Here is a 21620-nt window from a genome sequence, read left to right as displayed (position 1 = left end):
AATTCCGTTGCGCACCCACTAGACCAGAGGTCGTCAATACGCGGCCCGAGGACCGCATCCGGCCGTCTATTTGTAGTCCCCGAACTGTTATTCCTTCACTCTGTGTTTTGGTCGGGTCACTGCGTGTTTACTGGGACTTGTCTCCATGTCAACGATACGTAGACAGCCTGTTACTGGGTCACTTAGAGTCCACTGCTGCGAGTACAACTTTTAACTTTCACTTTCGTTTATGGAGCAGTTCACATATTGGCACTTTGCGAGCTGTAGGACCCTAGAATCAAACAGTGTGCTCCAAGTTTGCAGCTCAAAGAAAAGTGGACGGTGAAAATCAGCGATTGAAAGAAGAATAGAGTGAAATTTTAGAAGTTCCATGAAATGCAGTGAATGAGGCAGGACGGCCCACGGATAGGGTGCTTTGCACATGCAGTACATTTTGAGTTGAATTGTTTTTGAGTTGTTTTTATTTAATGGGCAAAGTGTTTTACAAAATAAATGGAGGGACAAAGTTATATTTGTCTTCTTTTTTTTTTTGCTTTTTTTTTTGCTGATCCGAAAAATGATCCGATCCGTGACTCAAAACCATGATCTGATCCGAACCGTGAGTTTTTTGATCCGTTGCACCCCTATTTACTTGACAGGGACCATGTACAACACAACTGCTGAACCAGGGTTAGCTAAAAAGCTCATTTACATCTGTGGTACCTGGGCTGCAGTGGAATCCCAATTAAACTAGAGTACCTCCTTCGGTTCTTGTCCTATCAGAAAGTAAAACACTTCTAGCAAAAACCTTTTTGGGGGTATTATAAAATCATGTTTGTTTGAACATAGTTTCTGCAGGGGAAATGTGATGAGTATCTCTGAAAGGCAGGGGTACCAAGGGTAGGTTCTAGCAGTGGGAATGTTACTGAGTTTGTCTTTAAGATCCTTATTTCTGGGGAAGTTTCTGTGGTGGAAACACACTGAGGACATGCAAAAGTCTCAGGTACTCAAAAAACGTCTGCAGAGGAATCACACATACAGAGTACCTCCCTAGGTCCCTGCACTTCAATAAAATACAATGCTTCTAACAAGGACTTTTTCTGGTATTATGAAGTTATGTTAGTTAGAATTTAATTCCTGCAGTGGAAACGCAACAAGTACCTCCCTAAGCCCGTGGTCACTGGAGAAAGTTTTTGTGGTGGAAACATTACAACTCTCTTTCTCTCTTTTAGAAGAAACACCACTTATGGTTCCCCTTTACTGTAAAATCTGTTGTTAGTGAACGTTCCCTGCTTGTGCCTGTGTGTATTTTAGGCCACATAATGATAGTACAAAACCTGAATTATCCTGAGAGGGTTTCCTGAAGCCAGTCTTCTTTGATGCCTTCATAATTTATTGTTTTGAGCAAGAAAAAGCTGATTTGTTCTGCTGCTGCAGAGTGAATACTTGAATGACACACAGTTATATTAAACATTCAGCCTTGGCCAAATTTGTTAAAGCTGTGTAATCAGTAGTATTAGTAAAATGAGCAGATTTGCTTTATATAACAGATGGGAGCCTTTATGAATCAAAGGAAATTAATGAATTAATGAAAGGGATCAAGATTTGTAGGCATTGAATCTTAGACCATAAAATTTGATGTAAGCTTGCCATCATCACCATCATCATCATCTGACTTTCAGTCAATACCTACATTCGCACCCAACAATCTTTTTGGTCAGAAAGCAGAACACTCAACACAGAAGCTGCATAATGAGGCCTCATCAAATCAAATTGTGGCCTTTTCATCCCACCATTATCTCCCACTCCACATGGCAGATCAACTGTAAGCTCCTCGCTCTTCCTCTTGGCATGTATGCACATATCTTTTTGAGTGGCAGCTGATTCAATACCATCGGAAATGATCAGGGCCATTTCCCAGTGCTCTCCTTTATGTGCTTTTTCAGTCACATTTGAGGACAGTGAAAAAAATACGGGGGGTTAAAATCACAGGAAATCCTCCACTTCATGACCAGCTGATCTTTACTCCATGCAGCTGAAGCCTCGGGGCGAAGACGCAGAGCGAGCGAGGGACTGTGAGCTTGGATGAGCAGGAAAACTACGTGGTTTTTTTTTTTCTGCTCACGGCAATGACGCTTCAAAGCCGTTCCATGTTGGACTCCTCATTCTCTTGGCATTCACAGTGGGAACAGATGCAGAGAACAAGCAGAATCAGATGATGGCATGTGGCGTGGAGTGTAGGAACGGCCTACTCTCAAAGCCCACTAACGCCTCTGGTAGAATAATTTACATTCCCACAGTTTTTTGGTACAGAAGGTCATTTTGCAGCTCCTTTGTACATTATCAGGTGTTTTGGGGGAGGGGGTGTAATTTTCATGCTTGGATACTGGATCACATGCTTTGTTTAAGCTCTAACTTATGAATCAAGACTGTAGATGAAATGTATGTGAGGGGGAAGATGCTAGAAACCCCCCAAAATATCTTAAAAATCACCTGAAAAGGTAAATTTCACGCAGTAAAACAAAAATTATAAGCAGTAAGGGACGCTTCTAGAAGTAATGAAAAACCAAACCTGCTTGTGACCCTAATTTTCAAGCACATTTATAAAAAGAGCTCAATTAAAGCTGCTAGTCATGATATAAACATCAGTTCTGAGAGGGAGTTCCAATGTCAACACTACCCCTCCCCTCTCTGCTGTCGGAACCCCGCCCACAAAAGATCATTGTGCGCATTCTATGAGGAAGTAGTGGCTTCCCAGCCAATCAGGGCGACGTAGTGGGACCTCCACTCGACCAATCAGGACAGAGGGTCAGGAAGTAGCTCTGATTGGTCCGTGATAATGGGAACGAGTGGAATAATAACATTGCTTGATTCAAAGACATTGGAAAACAGAGATTTCGCCATAATCTCAAATGACTTGACTTACATATGAGTGACCTTTTCTCCAAACCCAGCAGAAAAAAGTACAGTTTTTTACACCATTCCTACCAACAGCAGCTTTAAGTACCAAGTATGCCACCAGACAGGAAATACACATAATTGAGACGGTAAGGTGAGAGATTCCTTGTAATGTGTAACTCCAAAATAAGAGTTTTACTGACAACTAGGGCACGTGGTTCTGTATCTTCAGTTGTAAATTGACAGAAAAGGTTGTGTACTGCTTTAAAGCCTACAATCTTACAAGTGAAAGGTACTGATTTTACCTCAGGGGTACTAAAAAAACACACTACTAGAGGCATAATTTGTATATTTACTCCAAACACAAGAGGAAATGTTCAATTTAGCTCTCCTCAGACGACATGAGATCCTTTCAGGGATATATATGATACAAATCTTTGTTCTGTTTTACATAGAAACTGTCAGGAGAAGTCTTGTCTCCATAATTGTAGGTTTTGAAGTCCTTTCTCCTTTTAGCTAATGATGCTACACCTGTCAATATTTATTTTCTCGCATAAACATGGATAAAAACTATCACAAGTCATGTCCTTGGTTCCAGACAGATGAAGAGAGAAGTACGTTTCAAGTTTCTAAAGGGCAACCAGGCAAGAAATGGCTCATGCAACTCGTAAGTGTGGTCTATAGCTAGCTTGTTAATTAAGCTAACACCTTCTATGATTCAGGAAAACTGCCATGTGCCGTGTTTATGTTTTTAAAACATAATGAAGTAAAATTATTACTCTAAAAAGACAACTGACCTTTATTTTGATCTTACAGAATCGTCCTTAACTTTAGCTCTGAAAGTTTGCATTTGGACTACAAAAATACATTTTTTGTTTTGCCCTGAGAGACAGAAAATTAGGTCCAAGTAAGAAATGGAACTAAATGTTTTTGGCATAAGTTAAACCATCTTGTAGCATTAGCTCAAGTCAGGTGACTTTAAACCTTGTCAAAGCAAATACAGTATTTTTTAACATTAGCCTTCACGCTGTATATTAGCATCAAAGACAAACAGCATGAAGGAGGTGCTGTAGGGAACATGGCTCTTTTAAACGTAACATTTAACTGAACAAAATAACATAGGGTGACTTCTGTGTATTTTTATTCCCAAGCTAGTTAGCTCATCATGCTAACACTTACATTAAACAATCAGCGAACAGTCAATTATTTTCTTCTGAGGCTTACAGTTGAAGCATAGTTTTGTGGTATGAGTTGACCAGTTTTCCGTGAGTGTGAACACCCAGATCCTGACATTTTTCGAGTTATGGTTAAACTTCCTATTTTCGCTACAGAAGCCTTTAAAAGCTGCTGTTGGTAGTCACAGAGTAAACAACTGTTCAGAGAGAGGGACACTATCCCTCCCAACCAGATTTCCTCTTAGCCCCCAAAACACAGATCGGTGTGTGCAGTCATGATAGTGCCGGACTCATAACCAATCGGAGGACGTAGTAGGGGCCGCACCTTAACCAACCAGGACGGAGGATTGGAGATTAGCTATGATTGGTCCGCCATAATGGGAACAGGGGGAATAATAACATGGCTTTATACAAAGGCATTGGAAAACACAGAGATTTTGCAATAGTCTCAAATTACTACGCTTACCGATGAGTACCGATGGGTATTATGACCTTTTCTACAAACCCAGCAGGAAAAAGAGGAATGTTTTTTACACCATTCCTACCAACAGCATCTTTAAGCTAGTCGCTGCAACAATAATTCCTAGATCTTAAAAGATCTTGGACAGGGCTGATTCGGTGCCCTGGGCTGCCCTGCAGGTCACCTCATCCACCTTTTAAAGATGTGAGCTCCTATGAGTCATGGCACTGCAGTGAGGTGTCTGTGGGCTGGGCTGAACTAAAGTAAGAGCTGAGAGAGGGACACACCGTATAGTGTGTGAGAGATAGTCACTCTCCTAGTTGCTGACAAAGTCACTGTCAGCTCGCTTTGCGGTGATAACACAGTGTGAACGAAGTGTGTGACTGAGTGTGTGTGTGTGTGGAGAGAGATTAGGAAAAAAAACAGCTGGAGTTTTCCATCAAAATGACAAATCACGTGTTCAAGTTGCTACACAAACACATCCACACACACATTCACACCACACCACCTTTATATATGAGCTTTTGTCAATGCTTTAGCATTAGCACAGGGGGGTAAAGGCAGAGTGAAATCCCCAGTTTAAGCCGCACCCCTCTCCCCTCCCTCCTTTTGGTTTGTCATCCTTGGAAGGGGTTTTTGTACTCTGGCTAAGTGCACTTTATCTGATGAGTAGGTTGGGAGAGGCAACTAAGTTATTGTGTGCAGCTACAGTACAAATCAACAAATCAATCACTTGCACAGTCAATCAATCAGTGAAACAGCAGAGACTGTTCAGATATTTGCTGCATAAGCTTTGGCACTGCAGAGAGCGTAATGGCTTTGAGAAGAAACAAATATTTGTTTGATGAGATCATCTAGTTTTTAGTGACATATACTGTTTAACTGCAGCATAAGCCAACATCTTCTCCCATATAGCAGTCAAAGTTGGAGGAATCAAAGCCCATTTTTTATTATTTTCCAGTAAGAAATGACACTTTGTTGCGTTGGATTAATCACAGGACAATATTCCCTTGCTCTACTGAAAATCTGCAGAAAAACAGAGAGACGTTTGTGCAAAGCTACAAAAATATAAATGCGCTGGTTTTGTGCTAACATTCCATTTCCTGTTAAAGAGTTGATTCTTTCAATACACTATGGCTATGTTTACATGAGACTTTTAATTCCTCTTTAATTCAGAATCCTCTTCAAAAAGATTAAAAATTACCTTGTTAACACCTAATTCCCAATGAAAATGACCATTCCGAATTAAACTTAAATCCTAAGTAAGTTGCTGGTTTATTCTGATTTTAAATCCGAATTAAATAATTCCTTGATCATGTATACGTTCATTCCGCTTTAAATTAATTCCAGTCGTTCTGTGCATGCTGGTTCCCTTGTCCTGTCGCGATGACGCACATATTCAGCGCTGGCGGGCACATATTCCAGGATCGCTGCCCGAAGAAAGCGTTGGACTCAGGCCAAGACTATTTACTATACTCCTCGGCTGACGAAAGTGAAGCAGTATGTTTGTGCGGAACCGCTTATTCAAAACTATAATCAAAATCAAAGCGAAAATTGTACTTATTGTGTGATCTTACATGTTGTAACTGAAAACAAATTGAAGCAGGACCTGGAGTCTGTTTTCTTCCGGTAGACGTAAATATGTCACGCCCACCCCTGTCCAATCAGACCGACTCACATCTCTACTTTGAGAGCCAGTCCCTCCTGCAAAGACTCTGGCTCCAAAAGACTTCACCAACGTGAGATAGTAACGTCCATCACTGGGTGTATTTTGACTCCACTTTAGTTCAAAGGGAGGGGGCATGTAGTCCATCTTTTTATACAGTCAGTGATTTCATAATGTTGGATGAATACTGAATCTAATTTCGGCACTAATCAAACCCCTCTGGATTAATGTCCTGTATAAAATGAATAGATAATAATGAGTTATATCTCTGCTCGTACAGGACATCTGTCTTTCAAAAATTTCACACTAATTATTTTGCTAACTGTATCATTTTCTCTGTAGCCAGTCCAGGCTATCACGTTAGCAGTTACATCATTTAAACTGAATGGAGGAGACACAGAGTGTAAATATGAGCTCTTAATATCCTCTTACATGAAGTAAACCTGCTACAAGGTTAAGAAAGTAGAAAAAAGAAAGCAGACAAACTGGACGAGCGGCGTCTTTGCATCCTTCAGGCATTTATCAAGTTTTCTTAAATCTCCATGTGGGAATTTGAGACTGTTGGAGAGCAAAGCAAGGAGAAGAAGAAGAAGAAGAAGAAGAAAAAAAAACAGACATGGCTCATTGTCATGCCTAATCTCCGGGTCAGTGACACCATCACCATGCCAACCCCTGTGATCGCCATGGAAACCGGCTTTATTGCATCGACAGGTTAGAGAAAAGCCCCCCCTTCTCTCAGCCAGGTGTAGCGAATTGGTGGTGGTAGTGTGTGTGTATGTGTGTGTGTGTGTGTGTGTGTGTGTGTGTTAACAGCCCAGCACCGCCACCTGTCTTGTGTTCAGCTTTGCCCTTTGAAAGACACTTGCTGAAATTGATTCTTGCTCATAAAGAAAGACTGACACATCCAATAAAAGGCGGGTTTATAAGAATTGACTCCTCTAACACAGGTCTATATCTTCATGGTCACACATGTCTGCTAAAACATATTCAAGTGATGCACGTTACAGTCGGGATTGTGTAGGTGTTTCCACAAAATGACAAGAAATAAACCTGAAATATGAACATTTAAACAAAATTCCCTTCACACAGAAGAACAGAACAGAGGTGTTGAAAGAAGTATCAAGAGGTCTCCAGTTACAGCAACAACACACCTGCATTAGACCTGTCAATCCCCTGTGGTGTTTCTAAGCTGTTACTCCCACTTCAACCTCCACTCCTCCCCCCTTTTTCTCCTCATCTCTTTTTTCCACACAGAAACCTAAATTTTCTCTTTGTTTCCTGCTACATAAATAATCAATATGGATGCACTTTTGCTTTTTAGACATTTTAATCTTTCCTTGATTCTCTGTGTCTTTTTCTCCGTGCACTATAGGAGCTATGACAGTTGTAGTGGGCTGATCTGGACCTCCCAAATCGGCTTCTCTTTGAAGTCTCTCTACTACTGCCTATGTGGCTGAGTGTATAAGTGTGTGTGTGTGTGTGATAGCTAGGGGTGACACTTTAATGGGAGAAGATTATAACAATAGTGTGAAGAATAAAAGGGTGTTACAATTCTCAAAATCTGTGATTGGATCTGACTTGCGAAAAAAATGTTAAAATTTGCAACAATTTTCAATTTGAGTACTGATAGCTTTCATAGTTGGAACTTAAACATGCACAGTAATTCCCCACTATAATTAATATTATAATATTCCAAATATGACATGAATCTCCTTCATTGGTTAATTTTTAGGGATATTCAATAACCTAGTTCATAAGGAAAAATTTAATATTGTGAAAATGTAATATTTGTAACAGTGAAAATTGAACGCTATAGCTTACAGTTGAGTAAATTGAAAAAACGTATCTTAAAATGTGAGAATATTTCATTTTGAGTTACTTTACTAATTACAAGTTTTTAGAAAAATAAGACGTTTTTAAAAAAATTCCATTTTTTTGATATGTTGAAGTAAACTTGTTTCCAAAATAAACCACAAGCCAAGTATTAACAGATATAAAAATTGTAATTAAAAAATAATTAAAATAACCCTGACGTTAAACAGATCAACAATAGTAAGCAGACTTTAAATATAGTCGCCGCTCTAGCTTTGCCAAATTAAAGCTACTGTGGAAACTTCTGGCTTGTTTGAATTTTGGCGCCCCCTCTGGAGGTCATAAGGAAATTGTTAGAAAAAATTGCTTATTTGGCATTTTATTGATTTTTGCCCGTCTGACACCTACCCCCTGGCTGCAGTTTCAGACAAAGAAATGTCAGTATGGGAAGTATGAGTCTTTATGCTGATGAGCTCATTTGCTTCTGTTGGTCACATAGAGGCGTTGGTAATACTTTCAGCGTGTTTCAAAACCAGCTAAAAAATGACACTGGAGCTTTAAACATTTTAGAATAGTTTGAGTAAGACTTAGGATATACAAGACATAAGGGTTTCTTGTGGCGTTAATCTTTAACATTTATGTTGCATGTTTTGTGCAACAAACAATCATTTGCTGTTTTCACATTTCATTAAGAGTGTTACAGACAAACCAACTGGCTAAGTTTGATTACAAAAGCTAAAACTATAGGCTAAAGCAGGGGCTCCCAAACTTTTCAGCCTGCGACCCCCAAAACATAGGTGCCAAGGACTCGCGACCCCCACTGTCCCTCAAAGTGTGGCTTCATTTAGCTGGTCTGTGGAAAATTAGCCTACCTATATGAGCATGTGTCTGTGTTTCCTGTGATGTTATGAATTAACCTACTGCTACTGATGCTTTTGATAATTAACTGTTCACTAACTCTAAACTTAGGAGTCATCTGACAACAAAGAAAGGCAGAAAACTCATTACATTTTCTATTTTCAAGGTTTTATTTCAAGTTTAGCTACTATTTTTGTCGATATTTTTTACTATAATGGGTAAATTGTACTATTTTTAGATAACTTTGAAAAAAAAAAACATTCTGGAAGACATCTCATGACCCCCCATTTGAGTCTTGCGACCCCCCAGGGGGTCCCAACCCACACTTTGGGAACTCCTGGGCTATAGTAAACAACACTGTCTTTTTTGCAGTCTATTTGTTTCCTTCAGACGTTTCCAAACAGGTAATGCTTTTGGTTTCTTTAGCCTAAGTTGAAAGCTTTTTAACTTGTGACAACCCTTTTAGAAACAAAAAATGAGTAAGAAATTAAACTAGTGAAAAGAAGAGACTTGGATTTGCCTGAAAGAGCACAGAGACAAACAACATCACACATTAAATTACACACAAACTCTGAAAACCAACTACATGTTGTTGAAAAACAACAAGAGCCTAAATTCTGCTGACGTTTCCCCCGTCCTCACACATTTATCTAGGTCTACCACCCCGTAAAAATAAACAGCGGCACTCTGGAGATAGCCCAGACAACCCAGAACTGTCATAACCGGGGATCCGAGTCCCCGATCAAAGGACCCCATTGCTGGCGCTGCTGCTCGGAGCTCCCTTCAGTACAGGGAACACGGCTGACCCGAAGTGTGGCAACAACGGGGAACCCGCCTGTAAGGACCACAGCAGCTCGCTCTGAAAAGTCTGAGGAGGTTCTTTCCAGCTAAAACTCTTCTACAACATGAGAGAATTTTCCCATCAAAGATTCAAGTAACCAGATGGGGAGGATATGCGCTCTAAGCCTTTTTGGTGAGGTGTGTAAAGAGCGTGTATCACCCCGGGTTACCCCGACAGATTCTCAATCTCAGGACAGACGAAACGCCTCAGGTCAAGACGCTGTTTGTGTGCGCACATGTAGGTGTGTGTTGGAAATCAGAAGAGAAAAAGACAGGTGAGGAGAACAAAGAGCTGTGTGTGTATCCGAGTTTCGTGTTGTTGCAGTGTGTTTTGCTCGGGGTCAGTGGAGGTTAAGACGGTGAAATTGCAGCAAAGACAGAGGGCAGTTGGGCCGGTGTGAATGAATGAAAGAAGCGTGGGATGTACAAGACTAAGCCTGCAGCACAAAAACAGAGCGTGTCACTTCTTTTCAAAACAGATCGGGACATTCCGTCTGGTTTTGGTTTGATTGAGCTTGTTCTGAACAGCCAGATTACACACAATGTTTCAATTTGTTTTGGAGGCTAAGCCATCCAATTTCACAATAGACTTCAAAAAGGACCACAAAAAAGGGCAAAAAAGCAGAAAACCAGACTGTAAAAATAGATGTTCAGAGTGACTCTAGTTGAGGTATTTCATTTCATTTCACAAGGTGGCCATTTTCCTTTGATGTCACAGAAGCATAGACTATATAAGGCATGATGTAGTCTTAGCGTCATCACCCGTTGGTTTCTGAAGAGGTGTTATGAAGCCCAAAGTTGGCGATCGCCATATTGGAAAAGCTTACTCCAACTAACTAACCAATCTAGAAACCAATGGCGTGGCCATGTGTCAAACAGCAACACCATCCGCTGTCAGTGAAATAAGCCACATCACCAATCAGCCCAATGTTTGCGGTCGCCATATTTGGAAATGATGGTCCCAACTAACTAGCTAATCTAGAAACCAATGGTGCCATTGACTCAACTTTTGAGCTGAGTTGATTAGCCATGTGTCAAACAGCTACAACACCCCCAGCTGTTCATGAATTTTTTTTTAGTGAAGTTTTTAGGAATAAAGAAATGGTACAGAAGCTCAAACCATTTCTTCTAACCAGGTTGTCAACATTATCAATTCTTTTTGTAAAAATAGGCATTTTAATATAGGCTAAATGTAACTTTTTCTCCATGATATGTTGTTCAGAAAATGATCAAATAAAAAAATACAGTTGGTGTGATTTGGAATCGCAATATTTGTAGAAACTAGGAATGGGATAGTTTTTAAAATGCTCAAATATTCGATCTCTTTAATAGTTAATGAAAATATTATCAACTACAATTTTTCATTGTTTTCACTGGTGCCTGGTTGTAATACAGTATTTATACCAGATAGTGGCTATAGGGCGTCTTAACCCCCTCTAACTCTATTTTCATTCAAATTAATGTTAAAACTTTTTTTAATGTACATTGAAAAGCCCTAAATATAAATACAAAAGATTTACATGACATAGATTTTTTTAAATTTTATTTTACATTTTGATTTTAATTGTATTATGAAGTGATGTTGATAAATTAACAAGAGACTCTTCTGTCACATGCTGCCCAGGTTTTTATGCTGTATTCACCACTAGCCTTTCATCCACTGTGACATTAGAAATGCAAAATAATACTTTTAACAGTTTTTATTTTTATGTTTGGACTTTAAAATGGATATACGGGCATGTTAGAGAAGGTAGGTGGTTGTGTGTGTGTGTGTGTGTGTGTGTGTGTGTGTGTGTGTGTATTTCTGTGAAAGTGTGTTTTTTGTTTGTTTAATGCGCTCGATTACAAATAGATAGATAGATCTTAATAAGGACATTTGTTGTCATAATAATCGCTGAATAGATGACAGTAATTATGGAACAGTATTTTGAAATGCCCATCCAAAGTACACACACGATATATATTTAGTCAAGTATCGTGGCAGTATTGAATCAGGACATAGTCACATTGTACCCCAAAACGGATCTGCAACAAACAAATACACTATTTTTAGTTTGTTCCTGAGGCAGTTTAACCTGTCAAAAGCACGTTACTTGAACAAGTAATTCTGACTTACATAGAAGCAACACTCCCCTGGAGATACACTGGAATAAATCATTAAGATCTGCCCATGTTCTGCAGCTAGAATAGTGTTTGTGTGCTTGTTTGCGTGACAAAGCAAGAGAACAACAACTTTTAGATGAGGAAGCAGTGCATGCCAGCTTGTATAAGTAGAAGAAGAAAATACAAAACAGACTCTGGTGAAGGAGATTAAGTTCCCTAGAGACCAGCGCTCCTGTCCTACCCATAATGCATTACCTCTCCCTGTGATCTCTCACCTCAATTCCAACCTCTGGAAACAGATCTGTTCCATTTGAATAATTCACCATCAATTTCTCTTCCTGTCGTCTCTCTCTCTCTTCACTCCAGCCTTCACCCTATTCCTTCCCTGTACCTTTTTTTTTTCATTTGGCCTAAAATTATCTCCAAAAGATCACTGAAATGTCAGCCGTAATTACGCATCATGACACCCTTACTCTTCTAGCAGAGGTCTTCACATAACTCATTTAGAGATGTGTAATTTTAGCTTCCCAGTATTTCCAGTATGCTGAGCCGACATACTTTCCAAGACAGCTTTTTTCTGATTTACACACAAATAAGAATACAGAAAGGTATGATAGGATATGATGCTATACAATACCAGAGGGATACAATATAAAACTTTATAGGATAAGATACTACACGATGAGATACTAGGGATGCACCGACAATTCAGCCACCGAACATTTTTTGGCCGAAAATGGCCCAAAAGTGCAAGAGGTTAAGTTACTTTGAAAATAAACATTTCATTTCCGAAATAAACTTTTCACAATAAAAGTCCCCTTGTCTTATGTAGTAAAAAACTTTACTTTGAAAGGGCTTTAACTGGAAGCAGCATGTTGTCAGCTGCAGTAACTTGACAGAAAATAAAGTACCTGTAGATGTGTAAATACTATTAACAGGGGAGGAGAAGGAAAGGAAAGTCAGATAACAGATTTAGTAAGAAGCTACAAAGTCCTGAGTTCCAAACAGAAAGAGGATTGTAAGGTGGTGGTGAGTGTTGCATTGCAGACTTGTTTGATGGGGGTCACAGTGAGTTAACATATTTTTACGTGTGATCTCTTTTCATTTTGTAATGCCGCAAAATATCATTACCTAAAGAATCTATATAAAAAGGAAAATTATGAATGAATCACAAACAAATGAAAAAATAAATAAACAAATTAACTAATTAATGAAGGAATCAATCAATAAATAAATACATAAATAGGTCTGTATGTGTGTCTATGTGTGTAAATTTTGTAATTGATTTATTCTTTGAAGCATTAATATGAAGCAGTTAATAATTTATTTCGGTGTTTCGGTTTTCAGCCTAGGTTTCCTCATTTTCGGTTTTCGGTTTCGGCAAAGAATTTTTATTTCGGTGCATCCCTATAAGATACTGTACGATATGTTGCCATATTACACAACACCCTGCAATACGATACAATACCCAATGATGCAGTACAACACCATATGAAGGGATACAACATAGTAACATATACAATATGATACGGTGTGGTACGAAATAATACGATGACTTACCATACCATACCATACGAAACTGTATGATACGTATACGATACGGTACAATCCAATAATATGGTTCGATAGGATAATATAAAACATGATAAGATATGGTACCAGACGACATGATACGATATGTTAATTTTCAATACGATACAACATGACACAATACAATATGATACGATATGATACGATGCGATATGATATGATGCGATAGGATACAATACAGCACGATATGATACAACAGGATACAATTTGATACAATGCGCTACGATACGATGCGATATGATAGGATGCGATATGATACTATACAACACGATCCAATACAACTCGATGCGCTACAACAGGATACAATTTGATACAATGCGCTACGATACGATGCGTTATGATAGAATGCAATATGATACAATATGATACAATGCGCTACAATACGATGCGATACGATGCAATATGATACAATACATTACGATGCTATACAACAGGATACAATATGATAGAATGCGCTACGATACGATGCGATATGATACAATATATTACAATATGTTACGATATGACACAATGCGCTACAATACGATATGATACAATGTGATATGATATGATATGAATCCACACGATACGATACAACACCGTGCAATACAACACGATACAATTTGATACAACGAGCTACGATAAGAGGCGAAATGATACGATATGTTACAATATGACATGATGCGCTACAATAGAATATGATATGATGCTATACGATACGATACTCTTTAATACAATATGATACAATACACTATGATGTTATACAATATACTAATACTATTCAATAGAATATGATATGATACACTTTATTGTAACTTAAGGTAAGATTTGTTTGGGAGTCAAGAGGCTAGTAATTATTTTACGATCTAAAAAAGTTGTTAATGTTGTTTTAGTTCTTATTTAAATAACTTTAGATATATGTAGCTCTACATAATAGTAGTTTAATGGTTGGATTTTGTTGCAGTTTTCAAGCTTGTTGTCCTTGTTGTAGGTTCCATTTTTATGTTTGTACATAGAGGGTGTTGTAAAACCAATCCAATTCCTCGTAGGTCTACAAAACCTGGCCAATAAAGCTGCTTCAGGGTTTGATGAATGGAATAAGATGGATTAGATAATAAAAATGAAGCATTTGATGGTGACGTAACAGATTCTGTTGTTTTTTTTAAGTGTGGACATGCAGTGATTTAAAACGCAGATAACGTGACAGATTCCTTACATCCTTTGAATTTCAAGCTGTAGCTGTGACCTGTGTGTGACACTTACCACAAAACATGGCCCTGCTGAGGTCTTCAGACATTCCTCCAGCAGCTTCATTCTGATTCTCTGCAACTCTGGACTGTCCCACTCCTCCGGGTCCACACCCCAGTACAGGTCCACCACCTGGAAACACACAAATGAGACGAAAATGGATCGTACTTTGTTCTTAAGTATACAACAGAAATGTGTCCAATGTGGCCAGTTTTACATAACACAGAATGAGTACACACATCAACAAAAAAGATCAAGAAATCTTAAGAAATTTCACCTGGAAGCATGTATTCAATTAAAACTAAATACACAGTGGTATGTTCCCATGCAGGCTACGGAATCTAATGAACTTAGAGCTGTATTTAAGGGAAACCGAGTCAAACTGATAACAAGTTTTGAGTCCCACAAATCCAAAATGTATAATTAATCAAAAGCTAAACAGCTCAAATGAAGATAAGAAAGCTTACACTCAAAAATCTCACTTTAACACTGACTAATACACACACACCTGCTCTGTTTCAGTAAAACCCAATACACCATTTAGAGTTTCACAGCCCAGCAGGGAGAAGTGACAATGCGCACACATGCACAACCCCCGCACACATCCATATACACACACACACATACCACAGAGGGGGGTCTCCCTCAACGCGTTCATCACAACTTTTGGCAGCCCAGGCAATTTGAACTGTAAACACGCCACAGGGGGAGTCTCCCATTGGAGAAGAAGAGCAGTGAGGGGAGTCTATAAATGTGTGTGAGAGTGTGAGTGGCCCACAGCACACTGCAGCTGCTAGCTTTGGCCTAAATATGAGAAAAAAGCCCTTTCCTACTTTAATGTTCCTGGCTCTGTGCTAGTATTAACCTGCTGCTATAGCTGATAGCAGCAGTGAGAAATGTGTCTTTGTCAATGCACATAAAAATGTACTCGTTTTTTTACACAGATCAAGTAGTTCCTGTTGTGACTATAGCAAAAATACCCCATTGTGTTAGCTAGCAGATGCTGCAACGTTAGCTACAGCAAAGCCTCACTTATAAAAGAAGCTTTATTAAAATAAAGGATAATCAGAGTTTTCTGACTTTTCAGCACAGGTTGCACATCTGGAGGGCAAGCATAGACTGTATAAAATATGAACGTAGTACCTGTGATGTCACCCATCTGTATCTGAAGCGCTGTTTTGAGGCCAATCGGCGGCGGCAGCCATGTTGCTGCTGTCGAGCGATTGTGACATAAAGAAGCGGGCTTTGAACCTCCTAGCCAACAGCTAGTTGCCGCTTGAGGGCAAGTAAGCTGAGCTGTCGCTTCCTTTAGCTTAGCTCAACACTATGTCCTTTGCTTTGTTGGACTTTTAAAGTAGTAATTACTCACTTTTTTTATAACAATGGCATAATTTTCAAGCCCTCAGAGCACCATATTATTTTACAAAAACAACTAAGGTGGTTTCACTTGTTTCAATAGCAAAACACAACAATGCATTAGCTAGCAAAGACTGCAACGTTAGCCATAGCAGAGCTCTTTAAAATAAAGCAATTCCTGATGTGAATCAGTGTTTCACAGACTTTTAGGCTGACACGTGGAAGCCTAAGCATGCAGAGCTCCTGCTAAATGTTAGCTTAGCTTGCTTAAGATTCTTCAAGTGAATACTTTTTACAAAATTTAGGAAAAGTCATACAATTTGAAAGCCTACCAAAAGCGTAATCTTGTTTAACAAAGATAACTCAAGTAATTCATGATGTGTTGAAAGCAAAATTCAATTTTACACAAGCTAGGAACTACTGCACAGGAAACATGTGGAGGGTAGGGTAGCAAAGATGAACTGTAGCTAACGTTAGCGAATAAGCTAGCGAGCTAGGACTCTGTCAGTGATTATCATGTACAAGAATTATAGCCGGAGCCAAAATGTACAAAGAAGATATCTCCTTTCAAGACGAACTTACCAAGTAATAAAGATCACTAAAATCATAAGGTGCATTTCGACCAAGAGTTCCGGGGTCTTTTAGCCCCCAGAACTACTTTCCCCAGAACTAAAAGGTTCCTGTGCCCCCATTGTTGTCTGTGTTTCGACCGTGGGCTGAAGGTAGATTGTGCAAATCAGGCCAGTGACGTATGGAGAAAAAAATGTTTTATTAAATAATATTTTGAAAGCTTAATAAATAACTAAACTAGTATCCATTCCCAGGAACTCCCTCTGTGTTTCAACAACTGTGTAAACTCCACAAACACTGTTACGTTCAACCGAAAGTCCCAGGACCTTTGAAAAATACTACCCCCCCCAAGCAGGGGCTTCTCATGGGGGAGATTATCTACCCTTGAACTAAATTTAGATCCTGGTTCCTCCGGTCAAAACGCACGTAGTTCATTGGTAAAGTCTCTAGTTCTGGGGTAAAGTTCCTGCGGAGGAAAAACGCCTGTAGACTGAATTAGCTTAATGTTCAAAAACTGTATTAGCTTAATGTTAAAAAAAAGTGTCTCTCCAATGCTTTTCTGCTGAAGGAAAGGGGTAGAGGGTGTTCTGAGAACATGTCTGCACGTAGCTATCGATTCCTCTGCTCTCTTCCTCCCTGATTGCAGTGTCAGAGGAGTAAAATACAGAAGTTTGAGCAGGAGCCAAAGAAAGTGAAGCCAAAGTGCTGCTATCTCCCTTCATGCTCTGCTGCACAGCACACCAGCTCCCTCAGATGAGTTTAGTCCAGAGCACGATGACTGACACATCCGCAGTGTGGCAGAGAACAGAGTGACGGCAGCTCTGCATTACAGCCCAGCGCTGAAACAGAGAGTGTGGGACTCTACTTTGACAGTGTGGGAGATATTCACCTCCCTCATCACTGCTGGGAGCAGCAGGAGCGCTGAGATACACCTCGGCTCATCTGGCTGATTGTTGTTGTGCACCTGTGAGCAGCTGTGTGACTGAGGGGGGGGGGGCGCTTCAACCAGCTGCAGATTTATTAGAGAGCCAAGCCATGCTCATGCAAAATTATTTTCTTTATCAGTTATTTGAGACAGTGGCTATCTCTTTTTTTAAATTGCACACTGTATGAAATTGGGTAGTGATTATTTCTTCCTTTAAAGACATAAACAGCGAAAGATGAGGACAAAAACCACAACAATATGTTTTATTTGACTTCCTGTCCTTTACAACACACCAGGACAATTCAGAATTTCCTTAAATCTCATATTCTATTAAAAAAAATAAACCCTTTAAATTAATAAATATTTCATCCATTTGTTGCAAAAAAAAGTCTAACACCCATATCACCATCGTGACAGATAAGTCATCTTTTTTTGTTTCCAATCAAAGGTCAAAGATGTTTGATCTTTAGTGAAAAGGCGGCAACTAACAATCCTTTTACTTACTGATTAACTCATAATGAGTTCTACTTTCTTTGGACTCATTCAGATACCCCTACCAGTGTCAGTTTTCAATACCAATACCAATACCAATGAATGCTGGTATCGGTAGGAGCCTTCAATACTGATACTTATACCAATATTGGTCCTGAATACTCATGCCCATGCCAGTATCAGTATTGGTCTTTAATACTGACGCCCATACCAACATTGTTCTTTAATACTGATACCCATTTCAGTATTGGTTTTCAGTATTGGTACCAATGCCAGTATTGGTGTCGGTCTTCATTACCAACAACTTTACCAGTATCATACCTGTATCCGTCTTAAACTTATACCAGTATTGGTATCAGTCTTCCATATCGACAACTTAACCAGTATTGGTACTGCTATTGGTCTTCAATACTGATACCTATGCCAGTGTTGGTATCAGTCTTCAATACTGATGTCAGTATCAGTCTCTGATACCTTAAAAGTTGTTTCAGGTATTGGCTGAGGGATTAAGGTCTATGTTTCATTACCAATGTTTACATGTGTTTGAAAGAGTGCATCAGTCTTTACTTCTAATTTTACATCTCAAAACCTTAACACAACATATCACTGATTAAATGGTATTGGTATTGGTGAGCATGCCAGTCAATTCACCATTCCTTTACCATTACCAACTAGAGGCGTTTTTCGACAAGAGCTTTCGACCCCCTAAAAAGCCCCTGCTAAGGGGGGTAGTACTTTTCAAAGGTCCCGGGGCTTTTGGGGGGCCGGGCCTGCAATGCTGAAGGGATTTGATTGGTAGATTAACCGCAGTGTTTTTATTCCGCCCGCCGTCCACAATAACATCACACACATCTGTGATTCACTTGATTTCTCTGTCTTTAATTTGTTCTATCTGTTTTGTTTGTGTGTGTACTTTTCAAAAGAAGAAGCTGTGATTCACTTGATTTAGTAGCTTGTAACAGAAGTCTTCTCTCAGCCCACCGCAAATGTAAACAGGGTCGCAGTTTAAATCAAATACCGGTGATCTCTGCCACGGCTTTTTGAGTTAAAAAGGATTTTAAAGTTGTGTTGAAACGTCTGCTACTCACGCTTATCTCCTCTCACGTGTTGATTCAGTGAATCCATCTGTGATGAAATATAGCACCATCTAAAACAGTGCAAGCTGAGTCTTCCATGCTAACAGGCTAACTGTTAACTGCTGCTTACAACGATACCTGCCTGCCTGTCTGCTTCTGTGGTGTCATCTGTGATGAATGGCATTCGTCTTTGTCCTACTGCCCTCTACTGGTCTGGTGGTGTAGTGCATTTACTTTTTATTTCCTCCATACGTCACTGGCCTGATTTGCACAATCTACTCGGGACTTCAGCCCCGAGGTTGAAACACAGACAACAATGGGGGGCACAGGAACTTTTTAGTTCAGGGTAAAGTAGTTCTGGGGGCTAAAAGACCCCGGAACTTCTGGTCGAAATGCACCTTAGGCCCCAAATTTAAATGTTTTTTAGTAAATGATCCTGTAAAAAAATTAAAACAAAATGGTTGTGCTAACAGGAAATGTTATATGAGTCAAAGCAGACAAAATGTCAGTCAGCTGTGTTTTCAAAGGGGGTACTAAGTGTCAACAAATAGGTCTTTGTATTAAAAATACCAGGAGGGAGAACATGACATTGGGGCATGGTTAATTTGAATGATAATTCATGAAATGCTATAAAATAATGCTTTACATTAAACTACCCAATTTCTAAGATTTCCTAAGTTTAAATGTTGGTTCTTTGGGAGGTTTTCTGCAGTTACTTTGTAGTTTTCTGTTTGCTAACTTAACCAAATCAACAGACTCTAAAATTGATGTAAAACAGTTAAAGGCACCATTTAAGAAAGTTTGATAAATAAGTGACCATAACCATTACCATCAAAACTCTTGATGTGAATAAGCTAATAAAACTCATTCTACCTGCTGAGAGGAAAATAAATGACTGAAATACAGATGTAGGTTGAACCACTAAAGGCTTTTACTTTGAAAGACTCTCCCGCTCACACAAATATGATTAGCATCCCTCGTGTTGTGGAAAACTCACATCAGTCACTGTGTATCAGTGTCTCTAATCTGCTTCCAGCTTCCAACGCACATGTGTGGAAGACTGATCGGCTCAGAGTTGACAAGGACTGCTGAGAGGGGAAGTAGCGGGGGGGGGGGGGGGGGGGGGGGGGGGGGGGTTGAAGTGATAAGGCCCCCCCCCTTGATTATGATGGGTTTCTACTGGGCTCCAGCAGGTGATGGGGAGGATTCACGGTAATTAAAAGCTAAATGAAGACATTAGTCATATCTATTCATGTGCGTAGATGTGTGGTGGGGGGTATATACTGATTAAATTTGCCTAATCACCCGCCGCGCCTTGCTGGAAAATGGAGGGAAAGCAAGATAGATGGTAGAGGAAGAAGAAGTGGAGGAATGTTTATCTGAAACATGCAAGGACGCATAATTGAAGTTAAAAGGGAAAGTATTTTGGCGGGAGATTAGTTGGGAAGAGTTGGAAAACGAACAGGCGACTCCTGTGGGACTGGGAGTCTTTTACATCGTCCTCTTTTTCCTCCCTGCCAACTTCTCCTTCGTCTATGCTGATTACTCCCTCTCTTTTTCGCTCACTCTTTCCCCCCTTAACTATAAAAGCGGGGAGGGGGGTGCCTTTGCTTACGTAAGATGCGAAGCCGCTTCCACTAAGCGGCTTTCTAACGCCCTTGGAAGGCATTTGCTCATGGCGGGTCAAGTACAGGGAAGCCTTTTTTTTTTATTTATTGAATGTGAGACTATTAAACTTTTGGATTATGCCCAAGATGCCCGAGAAGAAAGGGCATGAAATCAGGCGAGAAAAAGGGCGGAAAATACCCCACCAACATGCATAAAGACTTAGGCGAGAAACAAGAGTAAAAATAGATACTCTGCCAACATAAATGTATCTTAAGCTCTCTACTGCGGGCAGTTTTATTGAGAACATGTAGTAAATCTCTAAGAATGTTGGATAAAAACAGCTTTCTTAGCACTGGTTTCAGCAGCAAGTCCATCACTAAATATTACATTTTTGCAGCAATATGAAACACAAACTGTTAGAAGCACCAAGCACAGACCAACCAAATAAGGGAAGGTTTGCAGCCTCACTGTTACATCCCATAATGCTGTGTTTTCTGTGTTTCTGCCATGAAAGGTCATTTATGACTCAAATAGGTTTGATTCTGGTTGTCAATAATAAACGCTGAGGGGAAATTTCTAATACAAGCCTTTCAGAAAATCTGTCAGGCTCGGGTAAGCCGGGGTAATTACAGGACAGCGTTTCAGATGTCGCAGCTCAACCGTAGCAGGTTAAGGTTAAGAGGCAGGCAGAGACGTGAGGTAATGAGGCCACATGACTTGTGGGGACTGTAATGTGGCAGCAGCAGAGGAGGGAGCAGGCCTTTTTAGTCAAACTACCAAGGGAGATTAAGTTTCCAGATAGCAACACAAAAGTAACATTGAACTCAATTTGGGGTTCTTAATGTGAGTTGGAGTTTTGTTAATGGTGTCAATGAAACATGGAGGTGATGGAGTGTTAAATGGAAGCAGTAGCAACTGGAAGTGCCTAAAATTGTAAGCAAATTTGTGTGGAAAGACTGGTCATGAAACGTTGACCAATCAAAAT

General features: G+C 39.7%; 1 protein-coding gene and 1 long non-coding RNA gene across 2 annotated transcripts in view; one reads left to right on the top strand and one right to left on the bottom strand.

Moving 5' to 3' along the window:
- Positions 1 to 21620, top strand: part of LOC117807067 — a 113468-nt gene that overhangs the window by 32144 nt on the left and 59704 nt on the right. The window lies entirely within an intron of this gene.
- Positions 1 to 21620, bottom strand: part of LOC117807064 (NACHT and WD repeat domain-containing protein 2) — a 68697-nt gene that overhangs the window by 20454 nt on the left and 26623 nt on the right. The window contains exon 4 of the mRNA XM_034676119.1: positions 14624 to 14740. Coding sequence (XP_034532010.1) covers positions 14624 to 14740 — 117 coding nt within the window. The remainder of the gene's footprint in view (positions 1 to 14623; positions 14741 to 21620) is intronic.

The sequence above is a fragment of the Notolabrus celidotus genome, chromosome 23 (genome assembly GCF_009762535.1).
Source record: "Notolabrus celidotus isolate fNotCel1 chromosome 23, fNotCel1.pri, whole genome shotgun sequence".
NCBI classification, from domain to species: domain Eukaryota; kingdom Metazoa; phylum Chordata; class Actinopteri; order Labriformes; family Labridae; genus Notolabrus; species Notolabrus celidotus.
This window is presented reverse-complemented; position numbering and strand designations above follow the sequence as displayed.